Genomic DNA, 25,577 nt, shown 5'->3' with positions numbered 1-25,577 from the left:
GGCCAGCCGCCAAAGTCTTCGGCGCGTTGTTGGCGAAGAGGTTTGTTTGGGGCAGGATTACTACACCGCTGATCTTTGAGAGGCACCGAGAGACATCGGGGAAGTCGTCGCGGCCGAGGGTGGTCTTGCAGTGAAGAATATAAGTATTCATCTGGGACAGAAGCACTACCCATCATCGCAGAAATAATGACACCGAGAGCGGCTTTGAATAAAGTGAACCCCGTTGGCAAATAAGGACCACCATATCTGAACAGCTTTTATGGCATTTTATGTGACCAGGTAGGAGAATACCTCAACGCGAAGCCTGGATCTGTTCTCATCTACCCCTCAAGACTTGTTTTTCCTTACCTCAAATCCTAGATACGCTTGCATACTCTCCCATACAATCTCGCCCGATCGTCCCCCCTACAGTCTCATCTGAAAGGTCATGTTACCCCTTCATCTCAGGGACAGAAAGATGTGGGTGGGAAAGGTGTTGATCCAGAATAAGGGAGCGAAGCTCAGCTAAATACACCTGCTCTATTTCGTATCGCACGTTCAACAGTGACCTTGCTTCGAATCTATCAGTAAAAATTCAGCGTATATGCCTAGTACTTTCCACGATCACAAAGATAAAAAGACAGAGCATCAAGCCTAGCGAAAAGTGGTTGGTGCTAGCCTCGTTGGCATCGCATATCGGATCAACCTCCCTCTCGCTAATTCACCGGCGCACTTTTGCAAAACAAAAAATATACTCCCTTATAATGCCCATATCCCAACTTCCATTACAAACAATCAACCGTTTACTCTAGTTACGTCGATTCTGCAAGTAGCCCATCTACTTCTGCCGGAAAAGCGCTCCTAATATGAGAACGCGGTATAAAATAGAGGGTATTTTCCCTATTCACCCGATAATGGCTTCTTTGGAAGGGGTCCTGACCCAGGGCTAAGTTATAGGTATTTAGTTTTTTAGTTTTTTTGAACTTTTTTTTTTTTTTTTTTTTTTTTTAACATTTTCCCTTGTTTTTGTATTTTTTCGCGTTTTATTACGTCAAGATTTTAAGCGAGGTGTTATCACTTTTCTAGATATGTCCAGTCTACGCGCGCCCGGTCTACGATGCGGATTTGAGAAAACGTTTGCGATTTATCGAAAATATAGGACTCATAGCGACCAAGTAAGTTTCTCTAGCTAACGATATTTCTCAGGCCTTACTCGACTTTCTGTATATTTTCTGCAAGATCGCGCTTGACCCGCGTCACCCACCTCTGACGTTTTTGGGCGATAATCGCTGACCATTTGGCTGGTTATAGGAAAGGGAAATGACAGGATCTGGCAGTATCCGGTAATAGTCCGGCCGACCTTCTGCTGACCCGGCGCGTGGCGTGCGAATCCATGCCTTATAAAACCGCGATTTCTGAGACCCTAGAACTTGAACAGCGTGTTTTGTTGGGATGATTTAAGGTTGAACCATACTGCTGTGCCGAAGACGGCATTCTGGACCTCCTTCAGGGCATTGTTCGACCAGGCAGAGACATCCATCATCTTTCGGAGGTATGAGATTGGCTTGTGGGAAGTTCGCTGGATCAAGAGAGTATCGGTGAGCGGGTTGATCAGGGTGTGACACAGTCCGAACTAGGTATCAAAGTCAGAATTTACCCCCTTAAAGGGGTAGATGGAGGACGAAAGGAGAAACTGAATCCATCATTTCCTCTGCAGAGCTGGACTTTGTACTGTGATCTTGCCCAGTCAGGGGATTCGTAGTGAGCCTGGAAAACTGCAGGAATCAAGTTGGAAACTCAATTCGTATCGACATAAGTCTCCTCCAGCTTTCCCGTAGTTAGGCTGAGTCTGACAACCTTCTACAATCTTGTATTCAGAATGCGAGAAGCTGGTGAGGCTTTCCTCCAGATGACCGCTCGGATCTCGGTAGGGAGGTTTCGAAACAGAGCGAAGCTGCGGGCGATATTCACGGTGTTGTAATGAGCGAGCTGCTAGGTTTTCAATTACTGCGGCAGAACCTAAGACAGCTTTCAGAGCATCATCAAGAGCTTTATTGTACAGGCCGGTAAGACGTTCGAGGGTAATCTGGGCCACATTTTCCTTGATAACGTTGGCAAAGTCGAAGACGTTTTTTAGTTCCACGCTAGACACCGTGACCTTTTCGACGGAAGGAGAGACCAAAGGGTTACTGGCGGGCTCGATAGGAGCTTTTGACGGGCTTGCGATAACAGCAGAAATGGGAGGGCTAAAAGAAGTAGTTTGTGATGAATTGTTAGCTCTGCAAGTCTTGGTAGATGAAGTTGTGCTTGCAACACCAGCAAGCGACGTATTGTTGCCACTTATCCACTCTTGTTCGACAAACCGAAGTACATGCAACTCCATCATACAGAGCATCGCGACCATAACGAAATGAACTTCTTAATCCAAGATAACGAGCCTGCTACCACTGTCAAGCCCGGCATCCCAATCGTCGTCGTAAGCAGCATCGCCGAAAAGCAGGAACATGATACCAATGCGGGCGAAGGTAAGGAAATATTCCAGCGCGCGGATGACCTCAAGGAGACTATACAGCCTATGAGAGATAAGGGAAATGAAAAATTAAGAGACGACGGCAATCTCTATAGCATCTCCAAATTTGAAAAGGTTAAGGATGTTGAGTACTACACAAAGGATGGATTCCATCCCATGTCGATAGGTGACAATTTCAAGGATGGGAAGTACCGGATTGTCCACAAGCTAAGAAACGAAGCATTCGCAACCGTCTGGCTAGCTCGCGATATAGAAGAGGAACGTTACGTTGCGATCAAGATTGCACTAGCGGATTTCTCGAAGAAATTTTCAGACGTCAGTCTAAAGATTTTCGGTCTAATCCAAGTGTCGGTATCACAGGTACCGAATGAGAAGTACGAATATATGGTGGTACCTATTGTATTCGTGAAGTCTGAAGAGGTCAGCTATTCTAGCTGAGGGAGAGCTATATGCTGGTGCCAAGGCCTGCTACCTAGTGTAACCACGTGACCTTAGATGCCTAGCCCTATATTCCTACACCAAGAGTACATAAACAAAGGCAAGTCTGCAAAATATATCGACCTTCCAATCGAGAACTTCTGAGTGGATGGCCCGAACGGACGTCACTTTTGCACTGTTTCCCGCTTTTTAAGCCCAAACATCACCGCGGTGACCCAGAATCAATATTACATGGATGCGGAGAGCCGTCAAAGAATGGCACTGCAACTCGCTCAAACCTTAGCAATTCTCCATTCAGCAGAAGTGGAGATTGTACACAGAGATCTTACAAGTGCGAATGTCCTTCTCGAGCTTAAGAGCATCGATTCATAGTCGGTAGAAAAGCTGTACGAAGAGCTTGGTGCACCTAATGTGGATCGTGTCTGCGCATACAACGGAAGAGTCTTGGGATCCGAAGCTCCCAAGTTCTCTACGAGACCGCGGATCTCACTCGGCTTCTTGGACACCGCACTAGCAACATCCGAGTCATCGACTTCGGCGAATCGTTCTTCGTCGACAAGTCACTCGAGGAGAGTGTCGGAACTCCTGCAGATTTTAGGTCTCCCGAGCTGCTGCTCGAAAATAAGTGCGGCAAAGGCTCGAACATCTAGGCTCTAGCACTCACTGTATTTGAGCTGCGTCTCCAATCCAGGCTATTCTAATCCTTCGTGTTCCCCGATATTGAAGTACTAACACAAATACACAATGTTTTGGGGCCTCCTCCTACCCACTTGGAAGGATTAAAGAAGCTGAATGAATCATTCCCGCGTCAAGCTAGACCAAATATACGGAATAGCACCAAAAATATACGGGATAAAATCAACCGGGTCAAGGCTGCGCATAACCATAACCGGTCTGGGAAAGGTACGCAGCTCATTTTGTGGATTTTAAAAACGAATAAAATTCTAAAGAGAATGTTACCTACTGAAGTTGAACCAGCAAATATCGGTGTTTCGATTAGCGATGAGGAGGCAGATCAGTTTATGGTTTTGCTTTCAAATGCATTGAAGTATGACTTAAAAGAGCGGTTTACGGCAGATGATATATTAAGGCATTTTAGTTTTCGATAAAGGTTTAGGATCGGAATAGCTGCATAGATTCTTTGCCGGTACCGATCTTTAGACCGACCAAATGTCAACGGAAGAGACTAAAAGCAAGGAGCTTATATCATAAGAGAAATTGTCAATGCGAGAGGAACATTCTTATGCCAAGATTACGAGGGTTCCATATATTCTATTCATAGCTATGACCGTGAAGGACAAGCGTTTTAAGTAGTATTCTCTAAAATCCATGCCGTTTTCAGCCCTTGCATATCGTCTTCATAGAAAGACAAGGGGGCTACGATTCTTTACCTGTACGAGGTGCCCCTTACGAACCTTCAGCTTTATTTCTTGCGGCAAAGAGAGTTTGGAGAGATGAAATTAAATCAAGGTAGCTTTTCGAAGAGATTTTCTTTTATCGGCGATCCGAACGAGCCGCTTCTTCCTATCTCGATTATTACGCCGATTACGATTTATACCTGACGGGCATACCGACTGAAAATATAAAAAGATTTGCGATAAAGGAGGAACGGGATAAGAAAAATGGAAAAGGATTTAAAACGATTGACGATATTTTTTGTTGTTATTGTTGTTGTATTTATTTACGTTGGGTGGGTAGCAAGCGAAGCCTGCCGCCTTAAGACCTCTTTTAAGGTACGGCTAAGCTAAAGAGTTACATATAAAAAAGCTTTAAAAAGCAATTCAAAGTGTTGCAGCGAAAACTATTATCGTTTGCGCTTTTCTTTTATTGTTGGATCGCCGGTCGCGATCTGTCGTGAATATTCGTAACGTCGTAAAAAAGCACTTTTGCAATTGCAAAATACTCGGTTGATAAGGTATCTGAATTCTGTATGCTCCTTAAAGTTCAGGGGAGCTGACTTCTTTTATACAATTAGAAGGAATTACGTGCACTAGCTAAATAGTAGCTTTTACAGTCAAGTTAGGGGTTTTTTGAACCGCGTGACCAGCTAAGCGAGGCACGTAGAAGGGCCTAGAGCATAAACCATACAGTTAAAGAGTCACCTCATTCTCCTATAGCTTCTACCTTCTAGCTAATACATCGATCTTCTCACCTTTAAGACCAATCGTTCAGCTAGCCTAGGAGGTAGCAAAATCATACAATTACGGAGGTACTCGCGCGGCCAGGCCAGTAAGTATATCCTTATATATCGATCTCCTTAAAATGGGGAAAGGGATTGCAACGCTCTGTATGATCGGCCACGCAATAATTAAGTAAATTTGACTCTATATTCGGAACGATTTTCGATATGGGGACATAGTAGCAGTAGTAGCAGTAGTACGCCCACCTCCCCCCCACCTATGAATTTGTTGTTCTTATTGTATTTATTTACGTCGGGCGGGTAGCAAGCGAAGCCTGCCACCCTGGGACCTCCCATAGGATACGGCGACGTGTTAAGCTAAGGAGTTACATACAAGAAGGCCCTAGAAAGCAATTTAAAGTGCTGCAGCGAGAGCTATTGTCGTCTGCGCCTTTCCTTTACGGATAAGATGGATTACAATAAGAGGAAATCTCTTGTCAAGGGAAAACCACAAAAGAGAGTCAAACAGGTATAGACTGCTGTAGCCAGCTTATAGCGTGGCTGTGCGGGTCGCATGGCGACCAGTATCAAGGCCGGACCGGAGTCATCCGACCCCCCCTTATGAATATATATCGAAAGTATAATTTCGCAAGGGATCTTACCAAAGCTTAAACCAATCAACTTATAAAGATTTAACCTTGAAAAATATTTTTAAGCTAGTATTTAGTCTATACAATAAAGTTGATAAAGCTTTGAGCTATTAAGAGACCACCACTCTATGATTTATGAGCTTAAACTGGGTCCGACATGTATTCATGGGAGGGGATAGTACATACCTGTAGTAGTACTGACTGGCCGGACGAGTACTCAGTTTTTCCAGAAGTCTGAGCCACGGAAAAAGAAGGTCAATTTGATAAGGGGAAGTTACCAATAGGAGAGCTGAGATCCTATAATAAATGGAGAAACTATCGCTAAGATGACTCCACTTCTCTCCTCATGATTCAGACTTCCGGAAAAACGGAGTTGTTACAAGAGATTACGTTAATCTTTTTAAGTTGGAAAGGGGAGATTGCAATACTATGAATAGTCAGATAAGCGTAAATAAAGTCTTACTTACTATCAGCCGCACGAATATTTATAGCCGAACGTATGAATTTCAAATACGAGCTTGAAAAGAGATTTATATTTCTTTATCTTATACTTGCTTCAAATGCAATTCATTGTTGTGATTCAATTTCATTGTCCTCTTTCTTATGCGAACTCATTTTATTTTCGTCAGCGCGCATCATTAGAAGACAAACAGACAAAGACGATGCTACGATCGAGGTCTGTCTGCGCAGTCTTGATAGCCTTGAGCTTTCTTTTTAATAAAGCTCAAGGAGTTTTGTGGAAAGATTTCTGGAAAAAAAACCAAGTCATTGGCTATGCAACAGTCTCCGAAGTAAGATTCACTTGATTCATATATTACCTCCTAAGCGTGTACTACGATTATATGATTATACTAAATACGCGACTCATAGGAACAAGCTAAGCTTATCAATAAAGACAATAAGTTATATGAAGGCGACGAGCTACATGTAAAAAGACCCCCATATGCTCTTCAAACAGGATCTGGCTTTTATATATGTGAGTTGATCTATATAGATCGTTATCTGTTTACTACTATTACGCGGAGCTTATAATTTGAATAGTAAACGGACCTGGTAATTGGGTACGTAGCAGTATAGATGAAGAAGAAAGGCGTTGGTATTGTGCTATCGAAGCGAGAAAGAGGAAGATGAAAAATATCGGCAAAATTAAAATCCCGATATCCTTATGGAGCGAAAACGAAGAAGAAATCGTGGATTACATCACGTTAACAAGATTGGTATCAGAGCCCAAGGAAGCGCTGCGCTTCTCATGGGTTAAAGGGTTCAAAGGCTGGCAGCTGCAAATGCTTATTCCAACGGATGTGGTAAAGAAAGATGATTTGGAATTGAGGGCTCGATGTTTTGCATCAGAAGAGGAGCTGATGAAATTTTCGCACGTTACTCTTGATTGGGACGCTTGGAAGGCCAAAGGATATCTTGGAAAACCGGGCCCTTATAGACTGGGCGGCTCATATTATGGCTATGCTTGACAATGTAGGGACAGACATGCTGGCCGTACGAGTTCTCCGCCACGGCTTATAGCGGAAACTCCGATACATTGGAAATGAGGACATACTTTACTTTGTATAGCGTGCCAAGATGCTAGAACTCTAATCGGATAGAATGAACAATCTCGCCAAGGAATGCTAAGGCTATGGTGCGCACGGACCCCTATCAAAGAACTTATTTTCTCTTGTACCTTAGAATCTCTTTTCTCTTTATACACATTTTGAACCTTTAATAAGACTTAATTCTGCTATACTGTAATATATTATATACCATCTTCAATCGCTATATAGCGTGGCTTCGAAGCGCGCGAATTTAGCGATCTTGAAAATCATTTCGAAAACCCTTTCGCACGCTTCCGACAGGCATACCCGCCTCCATACTCTCCCCCCCATGAATACATATCGGACCCAGTTTAGGCCTATAAATCATAGAACGATGGTTTCTTAATGGCTTAAAGCCTTGTCAACTTTATCATGTAGACTAAATATTGGGTCAAAGATACTTTTCAACGTTAAAATTTACGTAGTATAAGTTGATTGGTTTAAGCTTTGGTAAGATGTTTTGCGGAATTATACTTTCGATATGTACTAGTATTTGGTAGTAGTAGTATAGAGGGGAAGAATATACTAAGTCCAAAGCTGAAACAAAGCTTTTATCTTAATCTTAATGCCAGTATTTAGTCTGTGCAATAGAGTTGTCAGGGCTTTAAGGCGTTCAGAAATCACCGCTCTACAATTCATAGAGCTAAAGTAGATCCGATATTTATTTATAAAAGGGGTTAGTATTAGGAAACCCTTTTTATTCACTTTATTATCACTAACGGTGATCCAAGATAAGTTCCAACGGTTGTGATAGTAGGTGATGAATCATCTAGTCACGTAGGATTATTCTATACCGGATCTTTAAGCGTGCCAAGCTTTTTAATCGCTCGTATTCCATTATCTAAACTTTTCGGATAGGATCGGCCCGAGTTAAATATATCGTTATCACCTACGGTGACCCAAGATAAGTTCCAAGGGTTATGGTGGTGGATGATTAGTTATCCAGTTACGTAGGACAATTCTATACCGATCTGATAGGATTTCTGAGCGTACTAAGCTTTTTAATCGCTCATATCTTATTATTTTGACCTTTCGGAAACGATCGGCCCGAATTAAATATATCATACAGCTAAGCCTAATTCAGCCACCGCCATTAATTTTGCCGCACGTAACGGCGCATCGACGCGTTATATGAGTACGTGTGCACGGACCCTTTCTTTATAAAGACACGTCATTTGTATAGAAGTGCACGGTCCTTCTTATATTAAGCTTTAAATAAGGCTGATAAAGGGTCGATTATTTCCCATGCCTCGAAGAAAGTGGAGTTGTATTTCCTATGCCTCAACCCACTTTTTGAGTGGGCCCGCCCAGCCAAATCTACTCGCTGCTTGACGCTACATTTAACGACCTCGGCTTCGGTATACTCGATTCTAATATAGATATAGATTTATTTCTCAAAGATTCTTAAGAGAAACCTGTTTCAATTTAGCAAAGCGATGTATTTTACAATCTGAAAGCTTTTAAAGACGTAGTAACGAGCGATAAGAGCTTAAGTGTCCGAATAACGAGAAGACTTATATGAGATAGATATACTACTTTAACGATATATGCAAATGGCGCGCTCGTTGCAACCACGACGTTCGAACTAAAGAAGCTACGGTATCGATATAATAGAGAAAACATATATGCTTTAATCGTGTTCGTTATACAAGACCGTTGGTTGCGCGGATAGCGTATCTTTTAGAATTGATTCTTAAGCTAATATAATATTTGTAATTAAAAACACATATCGATAGAATTGTATTTATTTATTTCTATTAATTTTTTTTATAAAAAAAATTGTAAATGTGAATAGCTTTAAAATTACAATCGAGAACTTTAGAAAATAATTCTAGTATAAGCGGCATTACTGAAAAATTTTTCCTGTATAAAGCAGCGAGTATATTTGGCTGGGCGGGCCCACTTAAAAAGTGGGTTGAGGCATGGGAAATACAACTCCACTTTCTTCGAGGCATGGGAAATAATCGACCCTGATAAAGCCGTATTTCAAAAACTGCGATATACAATTAAAATTCTTTACAAAAATCTAGCTTATTTATTAAAGTAAAAAAATTGATCACGGCGTAGCAGAAGGTCTTATCAAAGGTCTAAATTGTATATGTTGGTTCGCCGGTAATAATAAACATCAAATGAATGAAGCTTCTTCTGTATAGTTGCAATAGGAAAATAAGGTTTCTTTCAGTACTGGAAGTGGATCATGAATCTTGATTGATCTTTTTAATTCAGAATATACTCCTTTGTAAGAAATATAAGAGTTCTATCAAGTAAATTACAAGGGTAAATGGATCTCGGGAATTGTAGCTCCGAAGGGGCTGTGTAGCGGAAGTTGAGGCTCCGAGACAACATAGTCCAGGGTATTTACCTCGCGTAGCTCGGTAAATCCCAAATGGGTAATTACCAGGGTAAGCAATCAATCGGTCCCCACTACTACTCTATTCTCTTGACTAGTAGTCTAATGACCTGTATATCAACGACTCGCAGTTCAATGAGTGAGGAACCGACAGTATATAAGGAAAAAAGAGATTCTAAGGTACAAGAAAAGATAAGTCCTTTAGTAAAATTTCGTGCGCACCTTAGCCTTAATATCAGAAGGTAGCTTTGAATACAGGCAAAGATAGAATAGTAAGAGTGTAGAAGTATATATATATAATTGACTGATCTTTAGGGCCTTAAAGAGCACTTTCGGATTAGTATGTATAATTTTACGCTACTATTAAACAAAGTCTTGCCTCTGGCTGCCCTCCGCAAGCTCCGGGGCCAAAGGAGACCTTGCTTCGCCCGGTCGTAGTGCAAGGCTGCCTTCCGCATTATAAGAAATACGCTTTAAAAGGATATAAAGAAAATGTGAAGCTTCAGCCCGGCCGCAAGCTAAAGGAGCTTGCGGAGGGCCGTAAGTTTTTCGGATTTCGCGATGTAATATTCGTAGCTACTACGTCCTAGGCGTAAGTATTACCCTTCGAGGGTAAGTTAGCCAAAAGATTCAAAGTAGAAACTAAACTTTTAAGGCACCCTCGAAGGGTAATGCTTAGGCCTGTACCGTAGTATATAATCTATAATAATAGCTTCTTTTAACGCGATGCAGCTAGCTACTTTTCGAGCATCCAATTTATAGCCATAGCTTTAAGCCCGGTGCAGCTAGCTATCTTTCGAGCATGCAATTTAGCAATAGTATCTCTTAAGGCGATGCAATTAGCTATCCTTCGAGCATTTAATCTATAGCAATAGCTTCTTTTAAGGCGATGCAGCAAGCTGGTTTTCGAGAATTTTTCTTTTTATTATTAACTATTATTAATTAGCTATAGCTACTAATTAAGTATTTGAAAGGAAAAGAATTTATAGTAGTAATTTTCAATCGCAAAAGCGCAAATCTAGCTCGTTAATATAACAATACGCTAGGTCTCTTAAATACTATTCTTACGTGCGCTAAGCTAGCTCCTTCTTTTCCTTTTTATATTCTTTCATTTCTTTCGTTCCTTTCTTTTCACCCGTAAGCTATAGTTTACGCGTCCTTAGCGCTCCCTTCTTCGTGTTTATAAACCTGAGCTTTTTTTAATCTTTGTACTCGATAGTTGTCGATTTCAAGTTACCACTTTAAGATCTTCTTAAGCTCTATATGATCTTTCGCGCTCTCGTAAGCACCTTAAGTAATCGCGTAAAGTCGTCCGTCATATTTACATTCGCAAAATTCTCTTTTTCGTTATTAATAAGCAATTAATCAAGTTTTTGATGTTCCTCGATAGCCTAAGCTCAAATAGATGCACTTAATCAACGTTACGGGCGTAGGTCCGGTGACCCCATTTTTAACAGTTTACGGTCTTAGCCAAGATCCATATTTAGCTCAACATTATATTGGAAATGCTGGGATGTCTTATCTCCTCAAACGCTATCCCATGATGGCGGAGGCAACAGTCAGGGCATTGTCAGTATGGTGAAGTGGACCCTGGCCAGGTACAATGGCGATGCGAGAAAGGTGTTCTCCATAGGTACAAGCTCAGGCGCCATGATGACCAACGTCTTGCTCAGCTCATACCACGAGGTTTTCGCCGCCGGGAGCGCATGGGCTGGCGTTGCATTCAGCTGCTATGCCAGCAACGGGTACGCCGTGTGGAGCGACGCCTGCGCAACAGGGCAGATCACCAAGACGGGTGCCGAGTGGAAGACTATCGTCGAAGCGGCCTACCCCGGCTACCACTCGGGGTGGAGACCGAAGATGCAGATATTCCACGGCACAGCCGATACCATTCTCCACCCGCAGAATCTCCAGGAGGAGATCAAGGAGTGGACTGCTGTGCTGGACTTGCCGAGCGCGCCTGTCAGAACGTTGGCGGATAGTCCGCAGAGTGGGTGGACGACCTATGTCTATGGGGACTCGTTCACGGCTAAAATTGCGCAGGGGGTGGACCATAACATTCAGACGAATACAACGGTGGTGCTGGACTGGTTTGATCTCACGTGTATTGGAACGGGACGCTTCTCGAGGCCCGCTTCGGGCGGCAGGTCGAGTTCAATGGGACTGCCAGCGACATCGCTGGCTGCCGCCACAAGCAGCAAATCATCCACGAGTAAGTCACCGACGAGCACATCAACGAGTGCGGCGACTACAGCTACGGGAACTACCCAAGCGAAGTATCAGCAGTGCGGAGGCGCAACATAGAGTGGATCCACTGTTTGCATAATAGGAACGACGTGCACATTTTCGAATTCGTATTACCCACAGTGTTTGTAGACCTACGAAAGAAACCATAGCGCTTTTGGCAAGATTGGCCTTCTTCATACATCCTGTACAGGTATTTAGTCCTCAATATATGCGTCCTCACACTCCAGCAAACTGTCTTGGGAGTTAATCCAAGCCCAATACCATCTGCGGTTTGGGGTTGCGGGTTGTTAACGTTTGTTTCCTTGATTTCCTTGATTTTTAGTCTTAGTCTGGGTGTTTGATTTTGATTTTCTGATGTTTTGTTTTTCTGTTACTTCTCAGTGGGGTGTGATTGGATCGCTAAGCGAGGATTTTCCACCACCTCGGACCCTTCAGCTCTCCGCTATCAAGGCGGCCCATTGCCAGCGGTGGTGCTATAAATGCTATACCGTACGAGAAAACAGCGGCTCGCTGTGCATGTATCCTCTTATATTCCAGGATGTAGCAAGTCCTGCTTATCGTATTTTTTTGGGGCAGTTTCTATTATGCGAGAAGCCAGGCCAGTCCCCTTCTCTCTATTCCTAACCCATTCCCCAATCTTAAACTTGGAGGCACTATATACCTGACGATTCACAAATATCATAGTGAGGTCAAGACAAAGGGATGCAAAGCAAGAAGCAAATTGTACTCGTATATGTACATAAACTGTCATGCATGACCTTTCTTTCCATCGCATCTGCCAGTGATCTCCATATTGTATGCCAGTCGCAGTCGCCCGTCGCCCGTGGCCCCGACTTGCTCCTTCCAGAAGACCAAATTACCAATTAACCCAACCCCATATCCAGCCCAGCGTAGTCCCGCCCATAGCATTGTATCCATCCTATAGTATCGTATCCATCCCTCCGCCCGCCCAGCATAGACACCTATCTCACTCAGCACGTACGTACAATCATCTATCTCACCCATCCCCATCTGCCAGTTCTCAACACTTCATCCGAGGCCGAGGCCCGCACCCAGTGTGACTGCGCATCAACCCACGGTCCGACGACATCCATGTACTCGACAGGCGTACCGGTCATCTCATGTTCCAGCTCACGCCAGTTCTCGTCCTTGCGAAGCGCAGAGCGGATATTTGTATCGAACTTCCATTCCGAAGCCGGCGGGAGCTTGTTGGCCCAGCGATTAAAGACGATGAGTTGGCGTTTCTCAGCGATATTTTTGAGGACAACCTTCCACGTGTGCGACGGCAGGTTAACAAACATAGAGCGGATGCCGCTGTTGTTTTTGTCGGCGGGAAGCTGATGGCGCAGTCCTTTGTAGTCGTATGCTTGGGGGGACTGGAGTCGCAGCTGATTGCGCTGTCTTTTGTTCTCGTATGCCTGAGGGGACTGGAGTCGCAGCTGCTTTGCCGCAGTCTGCTGCACCTGAAGGGAAAGCTGGGTCTCTATCCCGTTGTAATCGCCTATCATTTTCTTTTGCATTGCTGCGTAAGCCCGGTTCACAAAGTCTACGTGCTCCGTGCTAAGGGCCTCCTCCTTCCAAATCTGGCGCCCCGCGAACCAGAATATACCTCGGGAGCTGATCTCAAAGGGACCGATTTGAAAGGAACTGACCTCACGGGGATCGAAGCCGGTGAATTGATTTCCGTAGGAGCGCTCAGTCAATCCGTAGACTGGCGTGATCATTCTGTCGACCCTTGAAAGGGGGAGGGAGAAGCTGGTACCGGTGGTGCTGTTAGGAGATGCAAGCAGCGGATGGTATTCTTGGGCCCGAGGGTCGAGCACCGCCCGAGTGACTACCGCCGTCGATGTTGTCTTGGGGTCATCACTGTCTCTCCGATCTTCAGGTGATAGGAGAGCGGAGTCGTAGCCATCGATCTCGGCCTGCAGCTCGTTCTGTAGGCCTACGATCCGAGCATTCATCTCGAACTGTGATCTGCCAGCTTGAGGGTGATACATGATGCTGCTGTACGCGTTTTGCGCGTTCCTTTGGTCCGAGAACTCAATGGTTGATAGTTGGGATGCCGACGAGGTTAGTTTTAGCGTACTTTGTGTTGACGTGGTTGTTCGAAAATGGCGGGAGACGCGAAAGTGAATCGCGAGATTACTATATGGTATCGGACGGGACCTCATAAATCCGGTAGGTACGCTCGCTAGCTCGGGAGCCACGTTCTCTAGCTCGAGGCTGTCTCTGAGAAGAACAACAGCCTTGTCTATTTCTTTGTTTCATCGTCTCAGCTCAGTAGCTGTCGTTCTTTGACCGGAAAGAACACATTCAAAGAACTTGGGACTCCTGCGCTCAACTGTCGATTTTCGGTAGGCATAATACTACAAAGGAGCTTAGATTCATATGTTTGTAGGTCAAGAAGCGTCGCGTTTCAATGGATTGAAGCCGATTAACTAAGGACTTTTTAGATTTGGAGATCTCGAGATTCGAGGAGGGATGAGGGAGGAACAAAGCAATACGGACTCTTCTTATTGCTCTACAGTAGCATACAACCATTCCTTCTTCTGTCTGTTGCGGATAAGATTATTGTGGAGAGCAATCGAGTCCGGCATCAGGTCCTCTCACTCCCTCATATGGTCTAATCCATCTCATTCCTGTTCCAAGCCCGGAGTTGAGGCAAGGCAGCTCCACCAACTCGAGGTAAGTGTTCCAGCTCTAGCTTGAGGATTTGCACTACTCGCTACCATAAAAAAGCCTGAAAGAAGAGAAGACTAACAAGGCATCTTACCTCCTATAGTCCAGTTCCCAATGTCCAGCTTCCTGGCCTTCAGTAGCTACATGATATCAGCATCGACCTCCGTAATCCACGATCCGTAGACTATCTCGTTCCTCTCAACTGGGTGGCAGGTCTTGGCTCACAATCTAGGCACAGGTCGCCGTCCTATCTTCTGAGCTCTTTGCATCGTGGCTTTCATCCTAAGTCAGCTAGCTACTTAGCCTTCTCTCCATTCTCCCCGAGGGAGGCTCGGTCTAAGAAGCTTGTAACAACATTGATGCTTGGATTCTTGTGTTCTCAAATGCTTCAGCGGTCTCAAGTGCTTCAGCGGTCTCAAGTACTTCAGCGTTTTACCTGAGCAGCCCGAGACCGGGTGGGCACAGAGAGCTGGGTGATATTAGCCCGAGAGAAAGAGGTGTAAGTCGGCGGCAAGGTTCCAAGAGATGCTAGTATGGAGCTCGACGAGTCTGGAAAGCGCAAAATACGTAAGAGTCCGTAAACAGCACAAGGAAATGCACAAAAAAATGGAAGGGCAGAGAAACGGACCTGACATCAACTATACGCGAAGCAGTGCTGCATTATCGTAAATAATCTTATTTGTCTACCAGAATCCCTCTAGATAGGATTATCGGCATAAGGCGGTGGAGGCGCCTCCTCATCTGTCATGGGCCCCGGAACAGGCACAGGAGCCTCCGCGATCAATCTCTTCTGTTCTTCCAGTTTCACAGCCCACAGGGCACTCCCCGCCGCCGTCGTCAAGAGAAAGAACATACTGAGCACCGGCACCAACTGCAACATCAACGCTACGGTGCCGAACCAGGTGTACTTCCACCTGCGCGACCTAATCTCATTCTTCTTCTGTTTACCTGTCAAGCATCGTAGTTTGAAATATCTGTAATGGTGCAAAGGGCCGGCGCGGGCGCCCGTTATGAGCAGGAAGAAGGGGGTACCGATTATAGGGACTAGGTTGAGGGGAAGAAAGAAGATGAATTCGAAGATTTGGCGGAAGGAAAAGGGGGAGTAGATAGCGGAGGAGGTGGGCTTGCCGAGCATTTTTACGGAATTGGGGGCGTCGTGGTAGAGGATGCGGGAGGGGGAGACGAGGTCGATTCTGGGGGACATTAGTAAAAGCAACAATAGAAGAGGTTCGCCAGGGACAGAAAAGGGAGGAGTTTACTCACAGGCCTTCGCGTATGAGGATTCCCTAGGAGGATTTAGCAAAGGAGTCAAAGGAGTGAATAGGTACAGCCTGAACCTCTGTGGGGAGTACAAGAAGTAGACGTACATCAAAGACATTAACAAGCGTCTCGTCAACGAGCAGAGCCTCGAATAGTAACGCGATCAAGATTTGCCCCTCCCCAAGAACCAGAAACGCCGCATTGAACCATGCCACCGGGCCATGGAATATAGCTAGGAAAGCGACCTGTGGCAGGTATGTGAATGTGAATAATAGACCAAGAACCACGATTGAGGTAAAGAGCAAGGGGATCAGACGGCGCCCGAAGAGGGGCCAGAACTCGCGGTGCGCGCCGAAATACCAGATTCCCTTGAATGGATAGAGAGCGGAAGCCGACACGACGTTGCGGATGGGTTGAAGGACCGCAGCGGCAGACATACGAGGCTCTGGTTCTGCCATCTTAAAGGAGACGTGTAGACGAGACAGTTTACGGAGGAAAGATAGGAATTTGGAGGTTTCGGTTCTCTTGTTGTTGCAGTACTTGGCGCGATGACGATGACGCGGGTGATGCCTGAGGCTGCTGGATCGTGGCTTTCCCCTGAGATGCATAGGATGCTTGCTAACGACCATCCTGCGATTACGAAACAATAAAGGATCCAGAAGAACATCTCAATCTATAGGACTGCTGCCCTCAATATTCTGCTCGATAAATCCAGCATAGAATAGACCCCTTACCCTGAGAACAACACTCAACTACACTATATTGATAGTCGGTCTGACAAAAGCTGGATAATATGTCTATATAATAATGTAAGAGTGAAAGATATCGTCCTCGATACTAAGATTGCAATACGTTACTAATATATTTTGCAGAATGGAAGGAGGATGAGGAGCCGGAGGGTCCCTTGTTGCTTGGAGCTTCCCAAAGGTGGACAGATGAAGATGTCCGGACTTCAATAAAACAGCATTAAACCGGAAGCAAGTCCGGAAGTTGATCTTTGTGCAACTCCACTCGAAACAGAGCCTTGCTATAGTGGTGGCCCACGCTTGTATATCGTTGTAGACGCAGGATTTGATCCAGATTCGAGCACCGACGGCTAGTTGCATGTAATCGGGAGATGTACCACGCGCCTTTGTATTCTGGTTTCCGTTTGCTTTTTCATCCCGCTGCTGAATCTTACAACTATATGTAACTGGAAGAAGCCCGCTCGCGTCAGACGGGAAGCTGCTCGGTCGAAAGTATCCTGCGTCCTGTGCTCTTGCAAGTCTTCCGGCAGGCAGGCCCACTGCCGAATGTCGGGGTTGCTTCCTGTGCCTGATTGACGCCAGGGTATATTTCCTATATTTCTCGTCAGGATGCCGCTGTTGAAATTTACGATGCTTCCTCTCTCTGCTCCCTGTGTACCCTTGCTTCTACTTCCAATCTCCTCTGTTGCTCTGCAAAGAATATCTGAAGCTCGAAGCTCGAAGCTCGAAGCTTGTGCCCGTCAAAGATAGCGGAATGCGAGACTGCTGCTGTCCTTGACACACTAATGATACTCACATTTTTGATATCCTTCTCACGAATGTCTATTTATCTTTCATGTCCATAGTAGAGAAACTTCAAAATGTATCAGAGAAGTGGTCAGTGAAGCTGGCCCGCTTACCCCAATCGGGCGTTAGCGTACTTTCCTCGACGGTCAACCTCTGCCCATTTATTTCTCCCCGCGCAAACAAGTTTCTTCTCGACCTCCTCTTCCTTCAACCTCAATTCACCTCACTCTCCTTTCGACTCAATTCTTTTCACACACTCCTTTGACAACCCTTTACGTTACTTTCACCGACGACCGTCTTCACAGCACGGTATTTATCGATTTGTTGATCAATAACATCCCGCAATCGCATACCTATAGTTAAGATGCGCCCCCAAAACCTGAGCGTCCTCGTCGGCGCGGTTGGCCTGGCTGCCCTCGCCGCCGCAGCTCCTGCCCTCTCGTCGTACGTACTTGCCTTCAACCTGTAACATTCGCTGACCACCTTGCAGCTACGACGTCTGCCAACCAAGCATCACCACGGTCTTCGTTGATGTCCCTCAAGTCACTACGATCACCGTCCGCGAGAATGAGACAACTGCCCCTCAATACACTACGATCACCGTCCGTGAGGATCAGACAAGTTCCCCTCAATATACTACAATCACCATCCATGAGGAGGAGACAACCACAGCTACCGTGTACCACTCGGTCCCGTCCAACGTGCTCACTCCTACCACCACTATCACCCGTGTTTACACCATCCTCTCCACCAAGACTAACTACATTGAGACCACCTCCCTCAGCGTTGCTGTTGCGGTCAGCCCTCTGGTATCTTACGAGACTACGGTTACTCAAGTAAGTGCCTCTCTTTCAAAGACATGCCTCTGTCTTGACAGATCGCAGGCAGCGGCGCGTCTCGGTCGATTTAGAAATTCGAGACTTGGGCCTGCTAACACGAGATAGACTGCCATGGTCACCGTCACTGAATACGGATCAACCTCGACCCCAACCCCAACCCCAACTCCACCCAGCTCTAGTATCCTTGCCTTCATCGTTGAGAATGGTATGACCTTCTGGTTCGGTGGTCGTAAGCCTTCTTCGTCCTACGTCGTCAAGACAAGCGTGGTCACAATTGTGCCTGTCTACACTTCGGTTTCCGAGGAGCTTACTAGCACCTTGACCCTCCAGAGTACTATCTACATGACTCGTACTACCCTCACTCGAACCTTATCGCTCGCAAAGCAAACCACTGGCCCCTATGTTCAATCCATCGCTTCTAGTCACACAAGCTCGTGGGGTGGCTGGAATGTAACTTCGACTGCCGGTGGAGTCGCCTTCCCTGGAGCTACTGACCCTGCGAAGCCGTCTTCTCCGGTCTCATTCATCACTGAGGAGACTGTTGACATCTACAAGACCTCCAGCCACTCGTATAAAGTCACCAGCTATGCAGCTCAGGGTGGATTCAAACCATTTTCCACGTCAAGCACCATCTGGGTCCCCGCTTACCCCACCGCCTCATCGACCCCTTGGACCACTGCTGTTGTCAGTGGTGAGACCGTCTCTTGGAATGTCCATGGAGTTACTCAGACTTTCACTCAGACTTCGCCCGTTGCACCATTCCTGAACAGTACTGAAATTGCTTCTCAATCAACCAGTGCTGCCCTCGGTGCCATCAATCCTACTTCTGGCCCTACCTCGATGTCCAGCAAGTGGCCCATCTCTTCGCCAGTATCGTCTGCCGCCACCTGTTTCACCAGCAGCAGCTTCGTGAACGTGACTGCAAGCACTCATATGGGTGTCTTTCCAGCTGGAACCGAGACCTCGTTCTTGACCTCGCTCGCCCCCACCACCTTATCCACCATGGAGCCGACGGCCATGAGCAATCAGAGCTCCGGCACAGTTTCTTCCTCTGTCATGGTCTCCTCCCCTGCTCCTGCCATGCCTACCAAGTGCGGTCTGCTGGGCGACTTTGTCTTGAACGTAGGTTTTGTATACCCAACCTGTTTGAAGAGCCTCAGGCTAATATTTTATGCCCACAGTTTGATGACATCCCTCCTCTCTCTGTTAGCAACCAGAGCACGGATTTCCAGCCAGAACCTGTTCCGAATCCATACCACAAGTTTGACTTTTCGAACGGCTTCACGGTTGTCCCACCACCAGGTAAGTCTGCCAGAGTATATTCCTCCGAGGAGTAGAAATTACTCGCTCTTGCGTGGCCCTAAAATATATGTTTCGTGCTCTAACTCTTACAGTCGACCCATACCTCCCCGTGTCGAAGCCACTTCTCCTCGAGTTCATCCCAAACTTCACGGTCAATGCATCCACGCCAGAATCTGGTCCAAACTCTGCACAAGGTGGATTCTCTGGCGAGATTGGCAATATCGATCATGGTGCCACCGGATGCTTTAGCTTCAACTTCTATGGAGCCTCCCTGGGATGCGACAGCTTCGGCGCCGCCTGCGAGTTCACCTTCACTGGCTTCAAGTTTGACCGCCTTTCTCGCCAAACCAGATCTGTCGTCACTCAGCGAGTCTCGGTCCCGGCCTGCCCGTCGCTCAAGAGCCTGGATTGCGTCCTCACTCCCGTCAGCCTCGATGGCCTCTTCAAGGATCTCGACTCGGTTGGCATGAACGTCACTGTTCAAGGTCGACCAAAGATCTGGTGGATGGATGACGTTCGTCTCGGCTGGTTTGACAACAGCTGCGAGAAGGGTGTTTGCAGAACCCATGCTCCAACTCGTCATCATCATGCCCCAACTCACTCCTAAATTCTGGATCTCTCGATGATGTCGACGCTTACATCTGACGACGTAGGATTGGTTGTTTCTTTCGATCATTTCTGACAGCACGTCCGTCCGACTGACTGTGACAGCATATACATCTGATCCCCCCCTTTCCTGTACATATTCTGAATTTCCCCTTTGCTTTTCTTTCCACATTCAGAAAACTGCCATACACGACCACCATCCAGCACGCATCCATCTGTCTGGGTTGTTTTCATCTGTCCCAAGATTTCGCGTTGCATACATGGATGAATGAGGCGCAGGCGGGACGGGACCGTCTCATAAGGCCTTGCTTGGTATCATTGAACGAAAACGAATTCACGAATGTATGAAAAGGGCAAATGGAATTATTGATGACATGAAAATGGAAACATGATGCAGACTGACTGATCCTGACGTTACTATCGACTTGAATTGAATTGTAACTTGATGATAGTGCAGTAGCTGTTCTGGAGTCACTCACTCGATGCATACCTATGTAGATGTTCTCAGGGCCTTGGCTAGATGGATGCTAGATCATCCTAGGTAGGTAATATCAATGTCGATGTCGATGCTCCGCCATCATCTCATCTCATCCATATCCCTTCCCTCCCTCCTTCCTCTCTTTCTTTCTTTCTTTCTTTCCCATTTCTCCCGCCTTTCGAGCCTTTCTTCCCTTCCCTTCCCTTCCCTACTCAACCCAACCACACTCGCTCGTCTGATAACGGTCGACCATATCCCCCCCCTCCCCCCCCTCTTATCATATCTCAACCAACCCCCCTTCCCCACCAAAAAATAAAAAATAAAAAATAAAAAATAAAAAATAAAAAATAAAAAATAAAAAATAAAAAATAAAAAATAAAAAATAAAAAATAAAAAATAAAAAATAAAAAATAAAAAAAAAATAAAAAATAAAAAATAAAAAATAAAAAATAAAAAATAAAAAATAAAAAATAAAAAATAAAAAATAAAAAATAAAAAATAAAAAATAAAAAATAAAAAATAAAAAATAAAAAATAAAAAATAAAAAATAAAAAATAAAAAATAAAAAAAAAAAATAAAAAATAAAAAAAAAAAATAAAAAATAAAAAATAAAAAATAAAAAATAAAAAATAAAAAATAAAAAATAAAAAATAAAAAATAAAAAATAAAAAATAAAAAAAAAAAATAAAAAATAAAAAATAAAAAATAAAAAATAAAAAATAAAAAATAAAAAATAAAAAATAAAAAATAAAAAATAAAAAATAAAAAATAAAAAATAAAGAATATAAAATAAAAAATAAAAACCATACAAACTGATAGAATCAGGAGTGCAGAAGGTGTAGTCGATCAGATTAGGTGTGAGAGTACGGGTACGGAGAGCTATAGCAAAGGAGTAGCCACGAGACCCGAAAAAGCAAGAGGCTAGTCCATACACAGGGGAATACAGGCAGCTAGCTAGCTGTCCAGTAGGTAAGGTGAGGTAAGGTAGGTAGGTAGTCCAACACAAAACACACACACACACACACACACACACACGCGGCTGCCGGGATGGAAAGCCTTTATATTGTAAGGCTTGCAGCTTACAGCCTACAGCTTAGAGATTAGAGCTTAGAGCACACTCTCTTTCGATTTGGAGAAGGAAGAGGGGGGAGGGGGGAGGGGGAAGGGGGAAGGGGGAAGGGGGGCTTATCATTACGAGATGGAGATGGAAATGGAGCTAGGATTGGTGGAATTAGGATTAGAATTAGGATTAAAGTTGGAGTTAAGATTAGGATTAGGATTAGGTAGGTACGTAGTAAGTAGGTAGGTACGTAGTAAGTAGGTAAGTAGCTTGATCTAATCTAATCTAATCTAATCTAATCTGGTTTGATCAGAGCAAGAACAGAGCAGCAAGAGCAAGAGCAGAGCAAGAGCAGATCCAGCTTGAAATAACCAAAAACGGAATAAAAAAAACAAACTTCAAAAAAAAAAATTCAAATGAAATCAAATCAAAAAACAAACTGAATTAAAAAAAAAAAAAAAAAAAAAAAAACAAAAATACAAAAGAAAAATTTATTTCTTTAAAAAAAATTAGAAAAAAAAAATGAGGAGAAAGAGAAGAGAAAAAGAGTAAGGAGAAAGAGGGAAAAAGAGTAAGGAGAAAGGGAAAAGAAAAGATTGAAAAGGGCAAAAAAGATTGAAAAGATTGAAAAGATTGAAAAGATTGAAAAGATTGAAAAGATTGAAAAGATTGAAAAGATTGAAAAGATTGAAAAGAAAAGAAGAAACCCCCCTCCGAATTAAAATAAGCTGAGCCTAAAAAAAAAAAAAAAAAAAAAAAAAAAAATATATATACAAACAGGTAGACTCCCTTCCCTTCATTTTCATTCTTCAAAGACCAAAAAATTATCCAATAAATCTTCTCCGTTGTAATTTCCCAGCTTGACAAGTTACGAGTTACAAGCCTGGTAAGTCTCACCCCCCACTCACCCACTCTCCCCCCCCCCCCCCACTCTCCCCTCTCTAGCTAGCCTGGATTTTTATTGATCGGGTTTCTTACACAGTTTCGGTTTCTTACACAGTTTCTTACACAGTTTCCTACACAGACACAAACAGCATCCCCCCATCCCCCCATTCCCCTCCTTTTATTTCCTTTCCTGACCTTCTTCTTCTTTCTTCTTCTGCCTTGCCCTGTCTCTGGCCCTGCCTCGCCTCTGGCCCTGCCCTGCCCAGCCCAGCCTTACCCCAACCCAGCACACCCCAGCCCAGTCTAAATAGAATGCCAACCCGCTTCCCGCTCGGCATACCCAACTAGCTAGCGATAATGACAGTCGCAGTGGCCGTAACCGTCTCTTTCTCCGTCACAGTCTCCGTGACAGTCTCCGTCTCCGTAACAGTAACCCTCTCCTTCTTCCCCTCACAACTACTACCCGCCCCATCGTCGTCGTCCCCTCGGCTGCCAGCACCGAGCGATGGTGGACCGGGTTTCGGCGCAGGAGGAGGAGGAGGAGGAGGGACAGGGATGATAGTTAGGAATCCGCTGTCTCTAGTCCTGGATGATGCCGAGGTGGAGGTAGATGCAGGAGCCAGAGCGGGAGCGGTAGGTAAGGGTAAGGGCTTGGTGAGGATGATTGTGACGGTGGACTGTTCTGGCTGGATGGTGGTGTAGATGGTGCTGATGGGCTCGGCCGAGGTGGGCCCGTTGGGCGTGGGCGTGGAAATAGGGGCAGGAACCGGTTCCGGGTCAGCCACTACTGTTGTTGATGCACTAGGCTCTGGTGCGTACGGAAATGTAGAGGTCGAAGGAGCCGACTCGGAGGTAAGAGGCGACTTCGATGTCAGCAGTGTAGGCTGGCCAAGAGGGAGTGTCGTCTGCGAAGCGAATCTTCGGGATGTAGTTGGCTGAACGAGGGGAGGCGTCGTCTGGCTGGCAAATGATTGGGTTGGTGGAGGTGGACCTGCCGTCGTTTCCACCGTGGAGCATGTGTCTGGCGTTCTTGATGTGAGAGTCGGTGATACTTGAGCCGTTGACTCGAGCACGCTGGACACTGAAGCGAAAGAGCTGGTCGACTCCAGCCCCGTTGCCGACCTCGTCTCGCCCAAACTCGAGCTGCTCGGGCTCAAGCTCAAGCCCAATACACTCCTGGCCGCGGCCACATCCGCACACCCAACCAGCACCCCACTCGTGCTGTTCATCGGTAAGGCAAAACAACGCGCCCCTTTCTCACAGACGTCCGTGATCTGAAAGCTACCCTCGTTGTTGCAAGTTCCCACACTCCCACCGATACATGCAATCTGCCTGTCTGTACATGGGGACGAGAAGTTGAGGGTCGAAAATAAGACGTTGTAGCCCTGCGCTTGCGCTAAATTAGCGGCAAATGTAGCGGCAGAGATGGTAGAGGTTGGGGCGGGGGGAGTGGCGATGACGGTGGGGATGTGAGAGATTGTCGAAGCTGGGAGGGAAGAACGTGTCCATACAAAGACGAAGGATGGAGACGAAGAGAGAGCGGTCGATGGAGTAGTACTTGGCTTCGACGCAGTGATTGAGGAGAGGTCGATCGTAATGAGTATGGTTGTGGCGGGCCCTGACTCGAGACCTCTAGATGTAGAAAATGACGGTAGAGCAATGGATCTGGTGTTGTTGAGTGTGAAGCGCGGGATTGAGTACGTGGAGGACGTGGCGGAAAATGTGAGACTGCCGGGAGCCGGGTTGACGGCAGTGAAAGGAGAAGGCAATAGAGTAGCACTCGCAGGGATAGAGGTGCGGATGCTGGATGAAGTTGGAGGAAGAGATGTGCTGCTATCTTGTTGGCCACTGGGAGTCGCAGCTGCTGATTGGGTCCTGAGAGACGGGACTGAACGCGTGGGAGACACCGTCATGAGGATCAGATCCGATGCAGCACCAGTTGTGATTCTCAACGAAAATGAAGCAGCAGCCCGATGGGCCGAGGCCTTCAGGGCCGAAGCCGATGGGGACGGGGATGAAAGAATGCTTGGTGACTGCCTTTCGACGGCACTAGAAGACGGAAGCGAGCTTGATAGAGCTGGCCTCGTAGACAAGCGTGTAGAGTTGCCAGGAGATGCAGAAGGTGGGCGGGAGAGAAGGCTCGCGGGTGGACTTGTGGAAGTAACAAGTGCTATCGACCGTGACGAAGCAAACGAGGACTTGGCAGCCGTACTTGAAGGCGAGAACTGAGAGGATGAGGAGGGAATAGACAGGTGCGAGTCAGTTGTCTGATCTGTCAAGGAGGCGAGCATTATCGATGTGGATGACGGATATTCCACCGAAGAGCTCAGAGACGACAGGTCCGATGATGTGATGACAGGAATGATCGTGCGCGTATCGGAAGTGCCAGCTACGCTCGCAGTACTGATCCGTATGGGTATCGACGTATTAGAAAAGGCAAAGCTCCTCGCCATTCTGTACACAAGTCAGCTCTTAGCACACGACAGACAGGCAACACCAAGCTAAGGAAGATCTTACCGTCTCCTTCCCAGTTCTCTCCGCAGCGGCCCCGCCGAGCTCAGCTCCACCAGCAGCAGAAGACCAAATACCGTTTGAAAGAGCTTCATATCTTCAAATTTGGATCTCGGATGTATGTGGGTAGGGTACATCCAGGAACGAGAGAAACTCTGTGCCTCCGAACCTGCGGTGCTATACAGATATCGAACCCAGCCTCCCTAGCCCTCTTTTCGTTCCGCTTCGCTAATCTGGAATAAGATAGACAGATAGACGATGTTTAACAAAAAATAGAAGTATCTAGAGTAGTTTTTAAAATGGAAGAAAAAACGAACACAAAAAGAAAGAAAAGAGACAGGTAGGCACGAAGTAAAAGCCGAAAGGACAAAAAAAAAAAGAGAAAGCAGAGATACCGCGAGCAGCACCCAGAGACAGAGAGCGACGACAACGAACGCGCTAGGTGCGGTACTACCCTCACCCAACCCTCCTAGCTTTCCATAGGAACACCGCATCATAAGTAGGTAGCATACTCAGCCTCTTT

The 25,577-nt window shown here is 45.7% G+C and overlaps 8 protein-coding genes across 8 annotated transcripts; 4 read left to right on the top strand and 4 right to left on the bottom strand.

The window, feature by feature from the left end:
- Window positions 1-2,389: 2,389 nt before the first annotated feature.
- Window positions 2,390-2,947, top strand: L3040_003872 (uncharacterized protein; the record flags this gene model as incomplete). The annotated part of the gene is made up of 1 exon (XM_007294953.2): window positions 2,390-2,947. The coding sequence occupies one exon, from the start codon at window positions 2,390-2,392 to the stop codon at window positions 2,945-2,947; it is 558 nt and encodes a 185-aa protein (XP_007295015.2).
- Window positions 2,948-6,378: 3,431 nt separating this feature from the next.
- L3040_003871 (uncharacterized protein) lies at window positions 6,379-7,185 on the top strand (the record flags this gene model as incomplete). The annotated part of the gene is made up of 4 exons (XM_066156575.1): window positions 6,379-6,507; window positions 6,587-6,692; window positions 6,758-6,769; window positions 6,941-7,185. The coding sequence occupies 4 exons, from the start codon at window positions 6,379-6,381 to the stop codon at window positions 7,183-7,185; spliced, it is 492 nt and encodes a 163-aa protein (XP_066012155.1).
- A 4,045-nt stretch (window positions 7,186-11,230) lies between these two features.
- L3040_003870 (uncharacterized protein) lies at window positions 11,231-11,712 on the top strand (the record flags this gene model as incomplete). The annotated part of the gene is made up of 2 exons (XM_066156574.1): window positions 11,231-11,645; window positions 11,699-11,712. 2 exons carry the CDS (start codon window positions 11,231-11,233, stop codon window positions 11,710-11,712), a joined length of 429 nt encoding a protein of 142 aa, XP_066012154.1.
- A 1,182-nt stretch (window positions 11,713-12,894) lies between these two features.
- L3040_003869 (uncharacterized protein) lies at window positions 12,895-13,899 on the bottom strand (the record flags this gene model as incomplete). Its single annotated transcript, XM_007294956.1, has 1 exon — window positions 12,895-13,899. The coding sequence occupies one exon, from the start codon at window positions 13,897-13,899 to the stop codon at window positions 12,895-12,897; it is 1,005 nt and encodes a 334-aa protein (XP_007295018.1).
- A 636-nt stretch (window positions 13,900-14,535) lies between these two features.
- L3040_003868 (uncharacterized protein) lies at window positions 14,536-15,216 on the bottom strand (the record flags this gene model as incomplete). Its single annotated transcript, XM_066156573.1, has 5 exons — window positions 14,536-14,620; window positions 14,676-14,721; window positions 14,807-14,828; window positions 15,018-15,130; window positions 15,210-15,216. 5 exons carry the CDS (start codon window positions 15,214-15,216, stop codon window positions 14,536-14,538), a joined length of 273 nt encoding a protein of 90 aa, XP_066012153.1.
- Window positions 15,217-15,278: 62 nt separating this feature from the next.
- On the bottom strand, window positions 15,279-16,299 carry L3040_003867 (uncharacterized protein; the record flags this gene model as incomplete). Its single annotated transcript, XM_007294957.1, has 3 exons — window positions 15,279-15,774; window positions 15,845-15,867; window positions 15,949-16,299. 3 exons carry the CDS (start codon window positions 16,297-16,299, stop codon window positions 15,279-15,281), a joined length of 870 nt encoding a protein of 289 aa, XP_007295019.1.
- A 1,438-nt stretch (window positions 16,300-17,737) lies between these two features.
- On the top strand, window positions 17,738-20,121 carry L3040_003866 (uncharacterized protein; the record flags this gene model as incomplete). The annotated part of the gene is made up of 5 exons (XM_007294958.1): window positions 17,738-17,817; window positions 17,864-18,209; window positions 18,318-19,334; window positions 19,394-19,514; window positions 19,607-20,121. 5 exons carry the CDS (start codon window positions 17,738-17,740, stop codon window positions 20,119-20,121), a joined length of 2,079 nt encoding a protein of 692 aa, XP_007295020.1.
- Window positions 20,122-23,344: 3,223 nt separating this feature from the next.
- Window positions 23,345-25,149, bottom strand: L3040_003865 (uncharacterized protein; the record flags this gene model as incomplete). Its single annotated transcript, XM_066156572.1, has 3 exons — window positions 23,345-23,764; window positions 23,809-24,997; window positions 25,061-25,149. 3 exons carry the CDS (start codon window positions 25,147-25,149, stop codon window positions 23,345-23,347), a joined length of 1,698 nt encoding a protein of 565 aa, XP_066012152.1.
- Between the last annotated feature and the right edge of the window lie 428 nt (window positions 25,150-25,577).

Source organism: Drepanopeziza brunnea, assembly GCF_022702325.1.
Source record: "Drepanopeziza brunnea f. sp. 'multigermtubi' strain 214-2 chromosome Unknown ctg5, whole genome shotgun sequence".
NCBI lineage: Eukaryota > Fungi > Ascomycota > Leotiomycetes > Helotiales > Drepanopezizaceae > Drepanopeziza > Drepanopeziza brunnea.
This window is presented reverse-complemented; position numbering and strand designations above follow the sequence as displayed.